This window comes from Cyprinodon variegatus, unplaced genomic scaffold (assembly GCF_000732505.1).
Source record: "Cyprinodon variegatus isolate N-32 unplaced genomic scaffold, C_variegatus-1.0 Scaffold503, whole genome shotgun sequence".
NCBI lineage: Eukaryota > Metazoa > Chordata > Actinopteri > Cyprinodontiformes > Cyprinodontidae > Cyprinodon > Cyprinodon variegatus.
The window spans coordinates 495,816-517,062 of NW_015150956.1; the positions used below are offsets into that span (position 1 = coordinate 495,816).

The 21,247-nt window shown below is 41.8% G+C and overlaps 1 protein-coding gene across 1 annotated transcript; it reads left to right on the top strand.

Moving 5' to 3' along the window:
• The first annotated feature begins 2,433 nt into the window (after window positions 1-2,433).
• On the top strand, window positions 2,434-19,196 carry adamts5 (ADAM metallopeptidase with thrombospondin type 1 motif 5). Its single transcript, XM_015390549.1, has 8 exons — window positions 2,434-3,778; window positions 12,522-12,654; window positions 12,973-13,140; window positions 13,755-14,038; window positions 15,196-15,382; window positions 15,459-15,634; window positions 15,718-15,893; window positions 16,069-19,196. Exons 1-8 carry the CDS (start codon window positions 2,717-2,719, stop codon window positions 16,739-16,741), a joined length of 2,859 nt encoding a protein of 952 aa, XP_015246035.1. The 5' UTR covers window positions 2,434-2,716; the 3' UTR covers window positions 16,742-19,196.
• The last annotated feature ends 2,051 nt before the right edge of the window (window positions 19,197-21,247 follow it).

Below are 21,247 nucleotides of genomic sequence, written 5' to 3' on the forward strand. Positions count from 1 at the left end.
CCTCCTCTTATTTTCACTTCTGAGTCAATATATGTACTCGTTCTGGAGAAAAATAAGCTTCATGCTGACTGTTTATTTCCAGATGTGTGTGAAACTGAGTGGAAGTGCGCGTGCAGGTGTCGACAAGCACATCGCATGCTTGTGGTCCAGTCATCACGTCACTACGGCGACAGATGTGAAAGATGCTGGAAGCATGCCTGTCATTTGAGTGGAAAGACTCTTCATCCTGATGGGAATTGGTCATTTAGGCGCCAACGTTGGGATGCAGAGGGAATATGTGTGGGCAGAGGATGCAGAGGGGGGGCGTCATGGAGACAAGAGACGACAGAACCCTGTGGTTATATAAACGGCACGGCCTGTCAATTAGGCGTTTTGGATTCCCTCTCCGCTCAGTAGCCGCAGGAAGTGGGCCGTTCCCTTTGCGCACGTGGCTCGGCACGCGCCGTTCACACACCCAACTTGTTTTGGTTTGCAAAACATCATAGTGCAGCCTGCTTCCCACGTGTGAGCCGGGTTACTGTGTGATGTTGTGTGGGCGGTTAACGTCCATATGGATGCTTTGGCATGGATGTATCCCTCTTTCAGATGATGGAGGAGGGATTAAAAAAAAAAAAAACATCCAATGAGGCTGAGTGTGTGAGATTCATAGAGGAGAGAAGCAGAGAGAGAGAGCCAAAGTAGAGCTTTGAAAAGATGCTCTGGGATCGTTAATTTCAGCTTAGGCTTGATGCCACTTAGCTTGCAGCTGCATCGTTTTGAAAAAAATACGATAAAAAAAAAGCAGACCCTGCTCCCTTTCCAGAGGTCCAAGACCTCTCCTGAACTTACGGGCGTCTCTTAGCCTCGGGCGTTCATTTGGCAGTTTGGTGTAAAAGAAGCAGTATGTGAGGGGGGGGGCATTGCATAACAGGAGGGTGATATGGGCACCAAGTCCAACTTGATACAGGATCTGTCTCAGCGTCTGTCATCAGGTGAAGAAGAGCAGGGAGGGGCGAGGATTTCATATCATGGGGTCATGAGCTCTCATTTGACTCCTTCCCATTATTTTTCATTTTATTCTGAGAGAAACCTGATCAAATGAAGTCTCTTCCTTGGCTTTTTGGTGGAAAAAAAAAAGCTTTGTGTTATTTGTGGATCAAAGTGAACCGAGACTTTTCTCACTGCCCACGCTCCCGGTAAGCCATCCCAAATGTTTGAGATTAGCAGCTTAAATGGAAAAGTGACAGCTTAAAATGCGACTTTCACTTCTAACCGTTGATGTAGGAAATTAGAAATACGATATCAGATTCTCATATTCTGCACTGTCAACTGATCAACAGGGCTCTGTATTAAAGGCTGGTGCTGCATTGGTCTGCAGATGCAAAAGAAAAAAAAAGGTTTCAACATTTAAAACAAAAATACATTCCCTTACACTAGTTTTTAAACGTTACCTTAAAGGAATAGTACACCCAAAACATGATTAGCCTTCATTTTCTACTCACCCCCATGCTGAACAACACCCTGGAGTACTTTTTTGATATCTCAAATGCATCTGGAGATCTGGGAGGCTTCATGCTGTCTGCTGACATTCAAATAATGGAGGTCTATGGTGCCCGAGGCAGAAAGGTCCATAAAAGTCCACAAAAAACGCGGTCTGCCGCGGTTTCCGTAGACTCGTGAATGCACTTTTAGGAAATCCTATTAGTAGATGGATGCCTATTCCCTTCTCTACCTCTGACCTCACCAAATCACATATGTGACTTAAAAAAAAAGTTAATAGCTGGATGGAAACTCCGAATCCACAGATGACAGCCATCCTAGGAGAGCACACCAAAAAGAATTAAAAAAAACAACAAATTCTTAAGGTGACTCAGCAACTATGAATAGAACTTTTAAAAACACTGCTTCCATGCCAGCAGCCCTCTGGGAGGCTGTTTGTCTGACAGCACCGGCAAACTTTTGAACAACATCCCACAGAGGTAGCAGGGGGGAGGAAACTCCAATAAATAATCAGGAAGGCTCCAGACCCAGACATACACCTGCAGTCATTTTCTCCCCCTTGCTGGACTCAAGCAGCACCTTTATTGACATATTTCCACAGTGAAGTCTCTGGCTTTCTCTGTAAATAACCATACTTGATTTTTTTAATTTGTTGAAATTGTGGAGTTGAATTAAAGTGTGAAAGGAAATTAAGGCCAATGCTGATCCCATTGTTGACGGTTTATATTTTCATTGAAAGGCAAAAAATTGGGATTTTGATGTTTTTTTGCAGACAATGGCACCACAGGAGCCATTTTTCTGATTTCTCTCCTCCACTACTTAAATTTACTCTGATTTGAAGAAGAAAGGGAGAGGGAGGCAGAGGGAAGAGGGGGGGGAGTGGTGATTGAGCGCAAAGGGGGCAGGACTTTTTCTCTCTGGGTCCTATTAAGAGCAAACTTTGTGTTTTTGTTCAGCCAAGTTCAGCTCAGTCCTCTTCCAGGCTGCGAAGAGTTATTCTCTCCTGCTCCATTTCCTCCCTTTTATTTTTTTTTCCTACTTCTCTCTCAATGGTTTTGTTTTCTCATCTGTTTGGTCACTGCTGTGTGCCTTGTGCACGGGGAGGGGGGGAATCCGGACACGGAGAGGATGCGCTTTTACGCACGGGCGACAAAAAACACCTAAAGTTGTCTCCTTCTTCCACGCCGGGGATGTTTTAGAGGAGATCTATATGATCTTTTTCTGGTTGGAGTGAACAATGCTGCAGGTTCTTGGCGCTCTGACCGGGAGCATGCTCTGGTTTCGGCTCCAGCTTCTACTGCTGTGCGTCGTGGAGTTTGGATCCGGAGAGTCGACCTTCCAGGGGTTTTATCTTCCACCTGCAAGCGGCTCGCTGCTCGCACCTGCACGGATGACGGACGGGGTGGTGAGGACCATCGATCGGATTTACAACGGTGGAGGAAAGGTGGGCTACCTCGTGTACCTGGATGGAAAGCGCTTCCAGCTGGACATGGAGCGGGATGCGTCGGTGCTGTCGCATCACTTCAGCCCGCAGTATGTGTCCGCGATGATGGGACAGAGCCCCGCGCCTCTGCAGCGGGAATGCGCGTACCGCGGGACGGTCAACTCCATCCCGGAGTCCCTGGCTGTCTTCAGCCTCTGCGGAGGAGGTCTGGAGGGCTTCTTCGCCGTCAACAACTCGCGCTACACCATCACTCCAATCGTTCGCGCGAAGGGACATGAGCGCGACCTGCGCACCCTGCACGACCGGGATGCGGAGAGCGCGCTCCATGTGTTCACGCGTGAAAGCTTCAGCTTCCAGGCTCTGAGCGAGGGGCGCGAGAGCTGCGGCACGCGCGACGGGAAGCGAGGGCGCAGAGACGCGGCAGGGAGACGGCGATCCCGAGCTGGAAGAAAGGGTGGAGAGGATGGAAGCGACGCACGAGGGAGGAGGTGGTGGAGCCTCCGCGTCAAAGAGCCCGGCGCGCGACCCAAGAGGTCAGTATCCCGCGCCAGGCACGTGGAGCTGCTCCTGGTGGCGGACGACACCATGACCAAGAAGTACGGCAGGGACTTGAACCACTATTTGCTCACACTGGCCTCCATCGCGTCCAAGCTGTACGGCCATGCCAGCATAGAGAACCCCATCCGGCTGTCCGTGGTGAAGGTGATCACGGTCACGGAGAAGGAGAAGGGGCTGGAGGTGTCCAAGAACGCGGCGGCGACGTTGAAGAGCTTCTGCAAGTGGCAGAACCAGCAGAACCCGTTGGATGATGACCACCAGCATCACCACGACGCTGCCATCCTCTTCACCAGGCAGGTAAACTAACTCCTCCCGCGCACTTTTACGCAACGGGGGCACCTGTTTGCTCCACAGACTTTGCGCACCTTGGGGGGAAAAAATGTGGTTGACGTCATCGTTTGCCATGCAGCTGATTGGCTGTAACTCAATAAAAAAAATACACTTAAAACAATTCCAAAACATTAGAAAAAAAAATAAAAACTAACCAGATTAGAAACAAATGGCATGCCCTATATCATAAATGCATTTCACCGTTTAAAATGTGGACTATTTCGCATTCTAAGAAATACATGTCTCTGTAGAGGATAATGCATGCACTTTTTTATTTATTTGATTTTATTTAAATGCATAGCCTTTTACAATCCACTCTCCTGCAGAAGCAATGATTTGCATGACTATTTCACACAAAGAGAAGTTTTATTGCAGGACATGAAGCAACATTAGTTTGTTTTTATTTGGATAGTGTGCCCATTATCATATGATGTGACCCATACAAAGTGTGTTTACAAAGCAACATTTCGTTTAGTAAGGCTTTCCAGACATTAAATGAACATTTCCATTCCATAAAGTGCAGCATCATATTAAATTACAGTTGAAAGTCTCGCAAATAGGAGTAGATCCAACCCTATTCTCTTCACATTGCTAATTGCTCACATTGGATGTATCTGTATTAATTGTTTTTTTTCAACTGCAGTTTAAATTGTTGCCCCTGTTTTGAAATCAAAGTGACTTTCACTGTTATTTTCCTAGTAGCAAACATTGTAAATTTAATCAAGATTATCTTACAAGAAGCTATAACTAACTGCATGTCATGGATTTATCCATCAAAGCCAGGAGGCGGAGTTGTTGCTGTTAATTAGTCGGAAGTGGGTTTCATTAGCCATCCTAAGAGTGAATTCATCTTTGTTACTGCAATACAGAAACATTAAGATTATAAAATGTTGAAACAATATAAAAGTCAGCATTAACTTTTATTATATTATGATAGATGTAAAATGAAAACATAACGTTGTGATTTATCTCCTTTTTGCTGAATCGTGCATGTGTAACGCTGAAAACAGCCTTAAAAAACACTATTTCCTGCGTCTGGTGTTTTTCTAGGCGAGCTCCTCTGTCTCCATCCTCCCCCTCCCAGTCCCCTGACAGCCTCAGAGTATGCGTGATCTAAGGCGTGTGCACGCTGCCGCCACACATTCCTCCTTGGAAAGGAGATTCTTTTAGGATCAGCTGCTGGTTGCATACCTCCAACTTCTCCTCTCAACTTTGATTGCTTTTTCTCCTCATTACTCACCTCCCATCTACTTAATTCTGTCTCTCATCACTCTGGTTTGTACATATTTTCCTTGATGCTTTTCCAGTGTCTGTCAGCCGAGCACTAGAGTTATAGACTGGAGGGGATATCAGAAAAACAAACACATCCTCCCTCTTCCAGGCCGTAGGATCATGGAGACGACACTCGCCTAACCCTTTCTTTCACCATCCCTTTCACTTCCCTCCTCCCTCCAGCCTCCATTTAACTGCCAGGTCCGAAGCCGCAGGGCAGCAGCATATCTGCATGCATTCTTCACCTCTACGGGTGTGGCTTCATTGTGGTTACCTCTGGTTTAATGCCTGCCTTGGAGTGTGGTGTGTTTAGGCCATGCAAAGTCTTGCCATGGGGCAAAAGAATGTATTGCCTTGGTTCCTGCACTCATGCCTAGCTGTCACAACCGTGCCTTGGCAAGGAAGCTGGTTGTGAATACCAGAGGTCAGCTGGCTGGCAGCGTGGCACAGTTTCTGCATGCCAAAGAACCTGTGGTTACTCAGTAAGCCTGTTGCCACTACACCTGCATCGGGGTTACCAAAAGAGCCAAAGGAGAGAGGGGTTGAATCCTCAGATGCTTTGTTTTGGTAGGGCACGCTGTCCAGACACCAAGAGAGGATTAAAGCAGACAGGAAACCCTCATAAACTATGACAGGCAGCAAACTGTAATATTTTTCCTTCGTACTATCCTTGATCTTGCAAAAAAAAACACCAATGCTTACTCTGGCATTTCTAAATGTACCTGCCAGTTCAAATAATTCAATGTCTCCTTGAACATGATGATGAGTACCGCAGTACTGAGATGAACTCACCAGATCTCCGCCAAAGAGCACGCTTTTTTTGGACGTACCGGAGATTAGCATTGCAGACAAGAAATCTGCAGGAAAACCTCAGTAATGATTTAAAGTAGTTGGTCTGTTTATATATGTTGAAATCCCCCAGGAAAGAAACTGCCTCTAAATCCGGTCATCTTGTAGAAGAAACACTTAGTGTTCCACCTTTGAGGCAAACCCACGTTAACCTTTAAACTCTCTGGCGGTTAATGGCTATTATCCGGATTACTTTGTCAACCATGTCAACAAGCAGAGGGGCACTTTTTAAAACACACCAAGCAGCTCCTGAAGAATAAGTGAAAGCGTAATTTAAAGGCTGCATTCCTTTGGGATTCTCCTGTCTGCTGTGATTTGTTTCCACTCCTATTTGTGTATGGGTATCAAACTGTTTGGGGAAAGTAATAAAATCCCTCCATTTAAGCCACATTTTTCTAAAGAACCACACTTGAACAAGTTACCACACCACATTTAGATTTTTTTTGCAAGGGTTGGAGAGATCCGTAGATGTTTGGAGCGGTACAAACTGTTTAGGACCATTAGTGTTTCCACTGACAGAATGCCAGTAGAAGGAGAAAAAAAAACATAATTCCCTTCCTGTTTTTCTGCATTTGAGTTGGAAAATACTTCAAGTGTTATACATTTAAAAATAAGAATGTGTGTTAAGGTTTTTCAGTGGAAAATAAACTCTGAAACAGGAAATGTCAGTTTAAACTCAGGTCATCTGCATGTTGAAGGTATAAAACAAGAGTTGTGAAAAGTTCTTGTAGCTATTTATGTCCACCAGCTTTAAAAATTGGCTCTATTTGTGCTCTGAAGTGGATCTTACACTGATTGTAAAGTCAGAAACGTCTTTTGTTCCCACATGGTGGGCCACAAGTGGCACAGAGTTGAAGTGAGCACACCTCCTCGTGGTTGGGTCTAATTACTCCAAGACCCGGTCCTCCCAGAAAGCTGACCTATATGACAATGTCACTCAGTTCCACACATGTCGGCACCGAAACAAGACAACGAGTGCATTGAAGGGACTGGGGACATAACAGCTAGAGTTTCTGTGTATGTGAAAATGTTAAATGTTGCACATGGTTGTGTTTCTGTGAGTTTGGATGGCAAACAAAGCCTTACTTTAATACCCACATCTCAACAGAATTATTCAAACCACTTGAACTTTTAACATTGTGTCTTGTTGCAGCTACAAAGCCTAATGTATTATTGTAGATTTCTTTATTTTATTAGGATTTACTTTGTGATTCAGAGACCATCATTCTGTCTATTCCACTTTGCAAAATAGATGAAGCTCAATCAGATTGGATGTAGTGATTTTTTTCATTTTTTAATACTTTACAAGACTATGATCAAACACCTCTTGCAGGTCTCTGTAGTTTAGCTTTTCATATTTAGAGATGTCCTGTTTATTCTGTACAAGCAACAACAAAAAAAAGTAATATACCCAATGTCTTACTCTTCCACAAAGCTAATTTAAAGTCACCTCTGTGCGATGGAGGGTACATTTCCCAGGCTTTACTTGCATCACAGACGGCCCCTTGTTTTCAAATGATTCTGATATTTCCCACAAGCATTACTTCTTCTTGCATTTACTGACAACATGCAGACGGCTCCTTGATCCCAAAGCCACAACCTTGGCTTTTTGGGTGTTGACATTATGCATCTGGCGAGGGGTCATGATTTGTCTTAAAGCAACAAGTAGTGAGATATTGTCCACTTCTGTACAGGATCAAGGTTGAAAATTACCTTTTTGAACCTCGCCAACTTTTGGCAAAAGTCCAAACAAAGAAAGAAAAATAAATATTTAGCTACACGGACTAATTTGGCTGCTCACACTGAGCCTGGTCCTGCTGGAGGTTGATTTCTGTTAAAAGGGAGTTTTACTCTCTACTGTCGCTACAAGCATATTTGGTGTGAGGAATTGCTTTTGAGTGAATGAGTCGATGCAATCAGCTGGTTTTCCTTAGAAAACTTTTAACCTGGTTGAAGTATCACAGTGAAATGCCTTGAGATGAGATAAACTGAAGTGAATTGAATTAATTCTGTGGTATTAAAGTGATCCAGTTAATGAAGAGTCATGATTACATAAGAAGGTAAGGGCATTCAACTTAAATCCTTAAGTATGACTGAAAAACACCCCCACCCCTTAAAGAAAAGACACCAATAAGTGGCATAAATATCGGTAAGCAGAGACTGTAGTTGCTTAGGGGCCCCTTCACTGACATCTTGTTGGCCCCCAATGCAATTGTAGAGTAGGACATCTCTTTGCAGATGTAATGGTGCGAAAAATTCCTACTATACCCACCTGATACTAAATTGACTGACCGGACCATATTTATACCCCAACACATGGCAGATTTCAACATGATGGTGAGCCGTTTAAACACGACACCAACAGCAAAGCAGACAGTGGTACTTTTAATTACTATGTTAATAACTGTGTATAGTTCATTAGACGGTTGGTAAAAAATACACTCATGTAATATGTTTCAAACGCAATAAAGATCTTAAAAGAACGATGTATTTTAGTATTTTATTTTTTACACTACGACTTGGAATTATGGGTAATCAAGAGCGTAGATTAAAACCATAACCGTTACGTACAATGTGTTAGCGACGATGGATACCAAAAAGAGGTACCTAAGCGGATTCCAGAAAAGAAAAAAGAGAGAAGAGATGCTGGAAGAACGGAAATAAATTCCCAATGGTGGGAATGGGGTGTTGTAGTTCATATGGGGCCCACCCAGATAATGCTGCTTACGGGCCTATTGTTGTTTCGTTACGCCATTGACTCAGTCCCAACATCACTACACCCTACAACCCTCTCTAGGGTGGGTTCTTCATAGATTTATAACTAAGGGTTTGAATGTGCAGGTTACAGACCTGCATATTTGACCCCATGCCTCTGCATCACAATGGCAACATCAACAATAGCAGGACCCGATGCTGTTTGTGTCATCTTAGTGCTAAGGAATGGATTTTAAAACTGCAAGACACAACTGATTTGTATTAACACGAGTTAAGTATGGTAAAAGACAAATTATTGTGTATATTTACACCTACAAACACATTTATTCATCACCATTACCAAGAAGTATTCTTCAACAAAGTCCAATTAGAAGAGCACTTAGCCGAAATGTGGAGCGAGAGGACAAAGAGGGTGGGATGAAAGACCAATCAAGACAATCTGGACATGCTATACCCTGAAAAACATCAATAGGAACAAGGAACTGAGGGACACAAGGGCGAGTATTGGAATATGGTCAAAAATATCACCTCTGTCTATCTGCCTCAAGTGTTTAACAAAAACATTTTCTCAAGAAAACTTTAATGGAGCTAAATACTTTCGCATTTCCATTTTAAATATACATGGGGAATTTTACCTATTATGATTTGGAACTGCTTGTCAATACCCGATTCGTCCCAGAAGCTCATTTGTGCATCCAGATATACATCCGGGTCACCCTCGATTTTAATTTGCTTAAAAGACCTAAATTAGGTTTTTTTTTCCTTCCAAAAAATGTTAAGCATACTAAACTATACTGTTTTAAAGCTTAATAATGTGCATGATGGAAAATCCTGGAAATAAAAACAAATTTTCAAATGTTCCTTAATATTTAATATGGTATACCTGCCCTGTTTAGCATAACACACTGAGGATACACTTTTTTTTTCATTGTTTTTGGTCAGATTTAGATAATATCACTCAAAATGACGTTATATGTTTGAAAATGTAGAAGAAATTTAGATTTTTCGAGCCTAAGAGCAGCTGTGTGTTTACGAGTGATTTTTTTAGGATCCTGTCCAGGTTCTGTTCCACATGGAGAAATCTGGCAGCTGGAGTTTAGTTTGCTTCTCTTTAAAAGTCACTCTTACCAATCATACAGGATATGATTATATTGTTAGGTTTTATTTTCAGGAATCCTATCGATTTTTATTTAAAATGTGACCAAATTAGATTAAAATAGGATTAGATCACCTGTTGCCACCTGCCTGTGTTTTCACTAGGTTTGCTGGAATCACCTGGCAGTGGATTTTAGTGAGCTAAACTCTCTCCAAGAGGAACGTCTGTGTGTGTGTGTGTGTGTGTGTGTGTGTCTGGCTCTGTTTGCTTAACACCAGCGCTGGGTTAGATTTCAAGTGGTCTCATACCTCACACACACAAGCACAGCTGCAATGGAGGCCCTGACCTTTGAAAGCTAGCGTCCCACCTGTTCTCCTGTTGTTTCTGCCAATATTACTGTAACCCCTTGTTCTCTATGTTCTTCGCCTTAATTTCCGGCACTACTCCATCCTCTTCCCTCCCCCCCGGCAGCTGATACCTGAACTTATTTTTATTTCCCTACCGCCCTCTCTCTTTTTTTTTTCTTTCCTTCAGAGCCCTCGGGATAAAAATGCAAGTCTCAGCCGAGTCTTGGCAGAGGAGGGTATTAAACAAGCTGACATGTGGTTTGAGGTTAATTCAGGTATTATTCGCATGTCACTATTTAGCAGGAGATCCCCAATTTTTGCCCGCATGTTTCCTTTTACACTGTTTTAGCAGCATATATCCAGGTGCACTTCAACTGATCTCATGCAAGATCTGGACCGGACAGGGGATGAATTTAATAGAAAAATTCTATATCGAGAGGAGAGTATGGGAAACAGGAAAAGAAAAGCGGTCAAACTTCTCTGGAGAGCCCTAACTTTTGAATCAAAGTACAGCAATTCTCTTCATCCTTCATGCCTGTCTGCGCACAGACAAGTCCAGAGAAACTTCAGCTCTGTTCCGCTCCCAGCAGCCATCCATGCAGTAAGAATCAGTCCTTTGTTTGCTTCTTATGTATCCAGCAGTCAGCTGGCAGAAGCTTCCTGTTCACTTTAATGAGGATGTGTTGTGAGCCTCAGCATTTTTGCATTCTCTCCGTATGGGGAAAAATGTTCCCACTTAAATGCAGTTATCACAGTGGCTGTGTCTGCGTCTCTATGTCCCACCCAGTCAGTCATGTGTGAGAGTGCAAAACACAAGGGAGTTTGTCCCAAACCGATTGGACCGGAACGGGTAAACACCCTCCCTACAGAGCCTCACACACACGACCCAGCGGGCCTGTCATCACCGCTCAAACATGACGATTCATCTTCTCCCCAGGACGAGTGTGTGCGTTTATGTTCAATTGTTCCCTCGTACAGACGTCCATCTACGATTTGGTGGTATGATTAGCAGATTGATCTCTGCTTTTAGTGAGGCCACGCTGCGGAGCCTGCAGGCCTCATCCAGATGGACATGTGTGGGAATCAAAGCAAAGATCAATACTTGCTTCAAGGCAGACGAAGGGATTCTGGATAATGCATACAACTGAAACAGGAATGAAAACACTCTCTACTACATCAGCACTTAATGGTTAAATATGTTAATTAGGAAGAGGGAAAAAAAGGTGACAGAAAGTCAAAGCGTGCTTAAATGTAAAGTACGCTTTGTCAGGCATGCAGTTTATTAGAAAAAATAAGGTGACTGGGGGTTAATAGGCATATATGACATTTTTAAAAATTATGTTAAGTCTTCTAGTTTACAACATTCCTATTTGTTTTAATCACCGAAATCTATATATATATAGGGAAAATCAGCTTATAGTTGCATAAGAGCACATTGTCTCAAACAGTGGCTCCATAATATAAGAGCAGGAAATGGAAAGTCCTGTAAAGTAAAGATTTATATGGTCATTTACCCACAAAGCAGGAAATAAATCTGTTTAGATTTAGTACCTTGGAGACCCAACAAACCAGCAGTTTAAAAACACCCAGTGTTTCTGCCATTAATTTTTCATAGGTGCATGCCGTCCCTTTAACAAGGCACCAACCAAAACATTTAGATACCTAGATGATTATTTACCATTGTTGCCCCTGTGTCAGCAGAACATTAAAGAGCCTGCAGGTGGCTACTGTATCTAAGTCTCACTTTTCTACACATGAGGAAGGATTGCGCATATAGGGGTGATAAATTCCAGCTCCTGAGTGCCAGTTTCCTGCAAATTTTATATTCATTCTTTTTCCAACAGAACTGAATCAAGTGGCTTAAATACCGCCACAGTATGCACACAATTTTTCCAGAGTCTTCTTATCATTTAGTTGATTCAAGTGTGTTGGAGCAAAGAAATAAAGTTGCAGGATACCAGCACTCAGAAACTGGAATCGCCTTCCCTTTTCTGCAGATATAAGCAGAGTACTTAGAAGAAGTAAGAGCCCCTAATCTGATTGCTCACAAATAAAACCTAACGTCTCCTTCTCTTGCCTGTTTGCTCATCAGAGCCATGGCATGATTTGTCTTGGGTCCACATCCTTAAGGTTTGAGTTTTTCTTTCCCATTTTGGTTATTTCATAAACCAGGGCGACAGAGAGGCTGTTTTCTTTGTAGCGGTGGAGGTGATCTTTTTTAGTAAAAGTGTCCACTCTGTCCTTTTTCTGTATCACTGATTAATGCCACACATCATCATTAATTTATGGAACTCGCTTTCAGTTTATAACACAGAGGTTTGCTATGAATTCTTTGATCCATACATAACATTTATAGCTTTTTCGGCTCTGAAATATTCTGTTATTTGCCCTTCAGGCCATGATTTAGAAGCGTATCATTTTTTTTGACCAGGATCTATGCGGCCACCACTCCTGCGACACTCTGGGCATGGCGGACGTCGGCACCATCTGCTCTCCGGAGAGAAGCTGCGCCGTCATCGAGGACGATGGCCTTCACGCTGCCTTTACTGTCGCTCACGAGATAGGTAGGCATGAACTCAGAGACGAAGCAGGATCACGCCGGGGCATGCAAATGCACCTCTGTCAGCACATCCTTCTTGTGGATTAAAATCATGTCATGCAGCTCATAAACAGAGCATTTAGTTATGTTTTCTTTTCGGATTCTTCCTGCATGGAGCGTTGAAGACAGGTCCTGACATTCCTCACATTGCTGGAACCAAACGGTGCGCAGTTTGATGAGGAAAAAAAGGAATACTCAAAGATTTGATTTGGGTTTTGTCAGTGTGCACATGGAGCGGGATTATATCGTTGCTCGTAATCTAAAAGCTTTATCTGGGTTTCAGGTCACCTTCTTGGATTGTCCCACGATGATTCGAAGTTTTGCGAAGACCGTTTTGGGGTCAACAGTCAAAAGCAGCTCATGTCTTCCATTCTGACCTCCATCGATGCCTCCAAACCCTGGAGCCGCTGCACCTCATCCACCATCACCGACTTTTTTGATGATGGAAATGGTAAGTCAAGAAAATGCATAAGATAAATGAATACTGCGTCGTGTTTTTTTTTTTTTTTCCAAAAACATTGGTTTGATTTATCTGAAGCTGCTCTCTTAGGTATTTCCTTTTTCCATTCCTGCTTATTTAACTGATGAAAGGGATCGCTGAGAGCTATTTTCTGCTTGAAATGTTACAATGTCATTAAGTAGACTTTATTTACAAACCTGTAATCCTTGTTAAAGAGTGTATCTGCATTGCAGACAAAGATTAAAATGATTCATGCTTTTGTCCAGCACCTTCATTCATGACAGCCGTAAAGCATGCTGCTGACACTTTGCAATGCAGTTCCAAGGCTTTGGCATAATTCATGTACCAACACTATAATTTCAGGCTTGGCAGTATCTGTTGCGGCAGCTGCAGGGCTTTTATAGAGTCTAAAGAATTACAGGACCAGTTTATTAAGATTATGCATGCACAGATCTGTTGGGCACCCTATGGATATTTTAAAGCTTGAAAACTTTTCCCCCTTATTTTATAGGATGACATACTGTAGCCTTATACTTAATAGACTAAAGTGTGTCATTAATAGTCAAGAATTTTCCTTTATTGTTGATTTTTCCACGACTCAACAGCCGAGTGTCTCCTCGACTCTCCTCGCCAGCCCCTTCTCGGGCCAGAAGAGCTTCCAGGCCAGAGCTATGACGCTGTCCGACAGTGTCGCCTGGCCTTCGGGCCAGAGTACACCGTCTGTCCAGGCATGGATGTATGTTCCCGCCTTTGGTGCGCCGTGATTCGCCAGGGACAGATGGTCTGTCTAACCAAGAAGCTTCCAGCAGTGGAGGGAACGCCGTGCGGGAAGGGCCGCATCTGCCTGCAGGGAAAATGTGTGGACAAGACCCGAAAGAAGCACTATTCGGTAAGGGTACCAAAATTTGAGAAACGAATAAGAAGAATATGTAACGCTCACCTGTCCACATTTGTTTTCAAAGCCAAATCGCTGCTGGGGTAGAAATAAACAGTATTTAGAGGTGATATTAGGGAGAGATGTTTTGTCTGGCTGCACTGTGTGGTCTTCCATATTTATGGAACTGCTATTCTGGCCTTAAATTAAATCAAACATGACTGTAAGGACACCAAATTTGTTCTTGGCAGACGATTAGCAGGGGAAGAAAAATATGCTGAATGTCAGAAAGGATTAAGGCGTTTAGAAAAGGGATGCAAAGAACATTTCGTTTATGTTTATCTGTTTCATGATGTCTGATGAACAAAATCTGATTCTTGGCAGACAGCTGTATAGATGGCTACGTACCAAATAGTGACTGGTTTTGTTTTGGTTAACTCCCTGCCCATCGCTCATAAATAAACCCCACCCTCACTGTTTTAGGCTTAGATTCTTTAATCTATCTATATATTCTTCTGTCTAAGCTTAGTAAATGGAATGGAAATAAGTGGCTATTTCCCTTTTTTACATATTGTGACATTTTAACAATAAACCTCAGTGTACTCAATTTGTCTAAGCAAATGGTGGCTCGTTAGGGATATATTAAAAATACGGGAAAAAGTGCTCTGGTCTGATGAGAATAAGATTTAATGTGTGAAGGCACTAAAGAACATCTCCACCAGGGCAGCATCATGCACATCAGCACATGGTCTAGAAGACAAAATCAGATTAAGATCCATTGACTGTATGGTGGCAAAATGTGAAAAAAGTTAAAAGGGTGGTTATATTTTTGAAAGGCCCTGAAAACTCTTTCTGTAGAGCATTTGGAAAAGAGCTCATAAAACACATTATGCTGATGTCTCCTAAACAAGTAGAAATATGTGAAGAATTTAATTCTGGTAATCCTCTAATGGACCATGAGTCTGTCACAAGAAATTGGTTATCATCACATGATGGTAGACTCCTTTTTAGACGCCAATGAATGATACATTTCTGTTTATCACACATCTCTTGCAATCTGTTCTTGCTGACAGCGTCTCATGCATCCAATATCTGTGATAAGCACAAACTGCTCTCCCTCATCTTCTTCATCTTTTCTTATTTTCCCCCTATTTGACTTTACCATTTCCCAGGCATCCAACCACGGCAGCTGGAGTTCTTGGGGATCTTGGGGTGCATGCTCTAGAACCTGCGGTGGCGGGGTGCAGTTTGCCCAGCGTCTGTGCAACAACCCAGCACCCCGAAACAACGGGCGTTACTGCATAGGAAAGAGAGCCATCTATCGGACTTGTAATGTCTCTCCACCGTGCCCGGCTTCCAGTGAGCAAATCAGTGCAAGAAAGATTGAAAGACTGTAAGAGATCGATTGTTTCTTACTCGCGTTTTCTTTCTGCAGACAAGAGTTTCCGTCAAGAACAATGTGAGGTTCGGAATGGTCCCCAGACAGACCCTAAAGGGGTGAAGACCTTCGTCGAGTGGGTGCCGAAGTATGCAGGAGTTCTCCCTAAAGATGTGTGCAAGCTGACATGCAGAGCAAAAGGAACGGGCTACTACGTGGTATTCTCTCATAGGGTGAGTAAGCTGAACAGCTAAGGTGCAAGTTGTTCGATGCAGAAGGGGAAGATCGCAATAATGGTGTGGCTTTCTGCAATCAGGTGGTAGATGGGACCGAGTGCCGCCCTCACAGCAGCTCTGTATGCGTGAAAGGGAAATGCATACGTACTGGCTGCGACGGCATCATTGGCTCCAAGCTCCAGTTCGATAAATGCGGTATATGTGGAGGCGACAGCATGGGGTGTATAAGGGTAGTTGGGAACTTCACCAAAAAGAGGTGAGATTTCCAAAAATGTTCCTGGTTATTTGTGTGTTTTTTATATTTATAGCTAATCTGCTTTCTCATTTTTGGTTTCATTCATTCATATTTTAAGTTGTTCAGTCATAACTTTAGCTTAAAACTGTCACAGCTAGTGATATGATCTCCTCTGACTTTTTCTGCCCTCAAACAGCAAAGGATACACTGATATAGTAAAGATCCCTGCAGGGTCCACTCACGTTAAAGTCCGTCAGCACTTGGCCAAGGACCAGACCCGCTTCACTGCCTACTTGGCCCTCAGACGGCCAGGTGGCGAGTACCTACTAAATGGCAAGTTCATGATCTCGACCTCAGAGACGATCATCCCACTCAACGGTTCTTTGCTCAACTACAGCGGCTGGACTCAGCGAGACGAATGGCTCCACAGCATGGGCCCCGGGGCTCTCAAAGAAGCTTTGGTTGTCCAAATTCTTGCAACAGATGCAAAAAAGCCCCTTGATGTCCGTTATAGTTTCTACATGCCAAGGTGGACAGCCCCACAGCAGAATTTAAATGCAAAGTTGACCTCTTTAAAGAGCACCACCACAGCGTCTACCACCACAAGATCCACCACAATCATCACCACTACAGCTACCCCTACTCCCGCTGCTTTAGCCCTAATGCCAACGACAACTCCTGTTCCCTCAACCCCTTCTCCAGGTCCCAAGTGGGTAACGGGACCTTGGATGACATGCTCCAGGACTTGTGACACTGGCTGGCAGAGCCGGACGGTACAGTGCAAAGACCAGGATGGCAAACTGTCTAAGGGCTGCGTTCTGAATGCCCGCCCCTCTGCTTTTAAACACTGTTTGGTGAAAAAATGCTGAAGCAGCAGGAGAGAATGTACATAGAAAGACAATTCATTCTATGGATCTGCAGTGTTGGATGTACGACTTTCAACCAGTGCATTTAAGACATGGAGTCTTAAAAAAGATTATGAATGTTGCTGCGTAATGTTTTGAGATTTAAAGATGGACTACAGAAAATGTACAGGACCATGTTTGACATAGGAATGACCTGGAATCCTTCTAGCTATGCAGAACATAAGCAAAACAGAGAGGTAGCGCCCGAGCATAGCTAAGGACTTAAGTTGCATGCAGTTTCCACATGGACAATTAATGGGTGTCTTTGCTTCGCCCTGTTATGGCATGAGTGTCTTTTTAATGCTTCTAATTGCTGTTGTCAGTCAGCTCGAACTGCTTTGTCTTTTGTCCTGAATTATTCTGAGACAATAGCCCCAACTAGGGGAAGCACTCTATATTCTTTTTTTCCTCCTTGCACAAAAGTCTGGGTTGTTGAACATGTCTTAACTTATATCCTGGAAACACTCATTCACTGGATCATCAGTTATGTTTATGGCCAAAGAGCAGATCAGCGTCTTCTTACAAATATCTGGTAATTAATGGGTTTCATATCTTCTAACTATTAGTCAAATTTCATGAAAATTTACAGATAAGAAAAGTTCATCTCCTCTTCCTGGATTTATTCTGATCTTGCTGGGGGTTTTTTTGTTTTTCTTACATGTTTCAGATCAGCAGTTTGTAAATCCAAAAGCAGTTTTGATTTATTAAGGGAACATCTAACAGCTGGATGTAATAATAATAATAATGATTGAATTTTATTGATCTCACAGTTGAGAAATTTACCTCTGCATTTAACCCATTCCCTTGGGGAGCAGTGGGGTTAAGGGTCCTGCTCAGGGACCCAGAGTGCAGGCTGTGGGGATCGAACCGGGTACTTCCAACCTTCTAAGAAGGCACTGGTCTAACAACTAGGCCAACACTCCCCTTGCCCATCTTTGATAGTAACTACTGCCATTGTAATATCTTTTAAAAATGCCAGATAGTCAATCTGACCAATAACTGATAGTAGACTAGTTACAATACAGTCAAACTGTAGGGTTTTTTTAAGGACGGGCTTCATGTTCAAGGTCTTGTCCCCTCATTGCCAAATCGATTTAAATTTTAACTTTAACTATGCAACTTCAAAGTCTGCTCTGGTTTTGAACATTTTAAGCTTGTCATTGCATTTTAAATCAATGTCTTGTTGTAGGACCCAAGATTAGCTGAGCTTAAACTTACCATAATACCGCTGACCGTCACACTACCACAACAATTAGACTGTGGGCAACCTTTGTCTTGCAGTGTAGAGAATATTTTCCCAAAAGTCTTGAAGCTAGATATATGCTTTTTGGTAAATCTTGGTGTTCTTTATTGTCATCATGACTTTGCACCTTGAAATGTTCCAGTGTAAGAAATTCTCATTCTTTTTGGTCAGTTTCTTTCCTACATCTTAATCATAGACGTTAAGGTCAGTGAAGTCTATTGTTGTAGTTGATTTTGTTTTTTACTGGATGAGAAGTGAATGCACTGTTAGGGCCTGATCTTGGAAAGGTTTGGATGTATTATATGCATAAAAGGTGCAAAGTAATTTGTATGTGCGATTCGGCGTCATTATAATGACCAAAATTTTACTGCCACAGAGCCATCTATTTAACCTGAAAGTGATTGCAGGTGCAGTTTTTGCATAGTTTTTTTGCTCTTTTGAGACATCAGGTCATTGTAGCCACAAAGGAGGCTTTGGTACAACGCAGCAGGATAGAGATCGACTTTGTGCATATGTGGAAATAATATGACTGTCAAAAATTCAAATAGAAAAATATCAATGGGAAAAAGACATCTGCATAGTCCGACAAAAATGTATCTAGCTGGGGTGCTAACAATAACCCTTGCCCTAAAGATAAATTGTGGACCAATCACATTGCAGTATTATGGTTTAAGGCAGGACATATAGGTGGAACAAAAACAAGAGCTTTCGAGCCCGCAGCCATATATAACAATGCACCATAGGAGCATATTGGTGCAGCTGCTGCTATCACATCTGTGTTTCAGAATCTTTTAAAGAGAAACGGCAAGACAACAAAACTATGGTATCCACTTCCATTTAATTTTTTACTGTGATTGGCTAAAACCATTCTAAAACAGGCGGGCACTAGGTGTAGCTTCCACCAATCAGCTCGGAAGGTTCTGCTGAATGTCTCAGATGCGTTTAGAGCAGCCTCAGATCGATAATGTCTAGAACTCAAATGTTTTCCAATTGATGCATAAAATATTTATATAATAGCTGCTCTTTGGATTTATTAAGGTTATCTTTGTCCTGTAAAAGACCTCTGCTTATCTGAAACATGTGGGTGTGACAAACAAGCAGCAGAAAACATGAAAACTACAATATGAACTCATTTCATTACAATATGAATCGTGTTTTTACGACCGAGTATTAGGGCCAGACTAGAGACTTTTTTTTTTGTTTGAGAATAAAGTCATAGTATTATGAGAATACAGTCATAAAATTACGGGAATAAAGTCGCAATATTAAGAGTGTTGTGTTGTATGGCAACTCCTTTAAGAGGCACTTTGCTAAAATGAAGAATGTCGAGCATCTTTTACATCGGTTTGACAAATAAGAAAATCTTTTAGCACACCAGTATCTAATTGGGCAGTATGTAAAAATTGGACTCAGGTGTTTGGTGGAGCTGGTCGTCCCTCATATGCTGGTCGGAGCTCGAAGCTTAATTTTCTCTTAATTTTTCAACTCTGTTCTCGTAATTTTATACTTTATTCTCGTAAATGTATGACTTAATTCTGTTATATTAATTATATTCTAGTATTTTTGACTGATGAAGTCTGTTTAAAAAGATAGGAACAACATGTTCTATGCAGTCAAAGCATCTTCCTGATGTCCATGTGCAACTGTAAAGGATCAAGAATGAAAGAGAAGGCTTCCTAATTAGTCATGTTAGAGTCCTGGTAGTAGAACTTAAAGGTGCATCTCTTAAATATTTCCCCTCTTCTTAAAAAGGTGGTCAAAAGTGTACAGAGAGAAGTATTGGTCTACTTACTTTAGTAATTCTTACTGTTGGGTAAAAAGATCATTACGGGGCAGGAAACGGCAAAGTGCAAAAACAAAGCTCCATGTTTATTCACCTTTTACTTAAGACTTTGTGTTTTTCTCTACTCTTTGTTTTGAACTGTCTTCAATCATTTACTGACATTTCAAGCTTTTTTTAATGGGAATTGGGTTTTGTTTTTATTTTTTGTGTTTATCAGGTTAATGGAGAGCTTGGATTTGACAGTGTGTGCCCTGGAAACCTGCAAATATGTAAAGAGATGCTAAAGCAAACTTTCAGTAGATCTTTATTCTTATTACTTGTATAGTATTTTGGTCAACGCTGGTCATTTCATTGACAATCTTTTCTACGAAAAAAAAAGAGAAAAAGGAGCCATAACAATATAACAGAACTTCATAACAATTATTTTCTAGCTTCTTTAACAACAAGGGATTAAGGATCTTTTTCCAAAGATTATGGAGATCAATTATTTTTGCAGTTATAGAAACACTCTGCTACTAGATCTTGGAAAAGAAAAAGGAATGCAGGATGATTATTTGAAAATGTTTGTTTCAGAGTACAAAATAAAAGTCACTTTTAATGCAAATGGGAAACGATCCATAGCCCAACATTTGCTAAATATTTGAAGATTAAAACAAATTTTTTTTTTTTCCGTCTGATCCAACACAAATATTGTAACTCTGTCATTTTACAACTGTGGATTTGGGAAAGTTGTATTCTTGTATGTTTTCTTTTTCATGTCTAATGTTGTCTTGCTTCACTTTTTAATGCTATGCTAAACTAACAGGTTGTAGCCGCGGGGCACACAGCGTTTGACTACGGTATCAATCGTCTCAGCTATATCTCTGAATAAGAGAAGATTTTAAAATATATATTTTTAAACTGTTGCTTTAAGGAAAAAAATATCTTAAATGTAAGACAATATTCTATGTACTGAGAAGGAGGAATTTCCTCCTCCGTAATTTAAGCGAACAAACCTCTGACAATCTTCAACCTACCCATGTGACATTACCTTTATCCTGGTAATTCAGTAATCGATGCATTAGATTATGCATCCATGTTGTGTTGAGAAATAGAGCCATGAAAAAGTATTTAGCTCCAAGCAGAGTTCTTCTGTTTTTGTAATTTTGTGCACAAACTCTAATTTTAGATGAGATAACTCAAGTTAGATCTGGGCATTTGTTTGATTAGAAAGTTTATACACTATTTCATGATGTCAAATAGTTTTTTATGAATTATTGATTTAACAAATAAGGTAGTATGGTCTGGATATGTTATTAGAATAGAAGACATAGACGCAGACGTAAAAAGTAAAACAACACATCATGCACAAGTCTACATACCAAGCTGCCATTTTTTTACGAAGTCAAATCTCCATTGTCTCATTATACGGAAGAGGATTAGGGCCACTAAAAAAAAAAAAAAA

Bases quoted from the DNA above. Each gene is read 5' to 3' on its own strand.
- adamts5 (XM_015390549.1), top strand. From the start codon at position 2,717: ATGCTGCAGGTTCTTGGCGCTCTGACCGGGAGCATGCTCTGGTTTCGG. The intron at 3,779-12,521 runs GTAAACTAACTC...TTTTTTGACCAG, and splicing joins CCATCCTCTTCACCAGGCAG to GATCTATGCGGCCACCACTC. The intron at 15,383-15,458 runs GTGAGCAAATCA...TTCTTTCTGCAG, and splicing joins TCCACCGTGCCCGGCTTCCA to ACAAGAGTTTCCGTCAAGAA.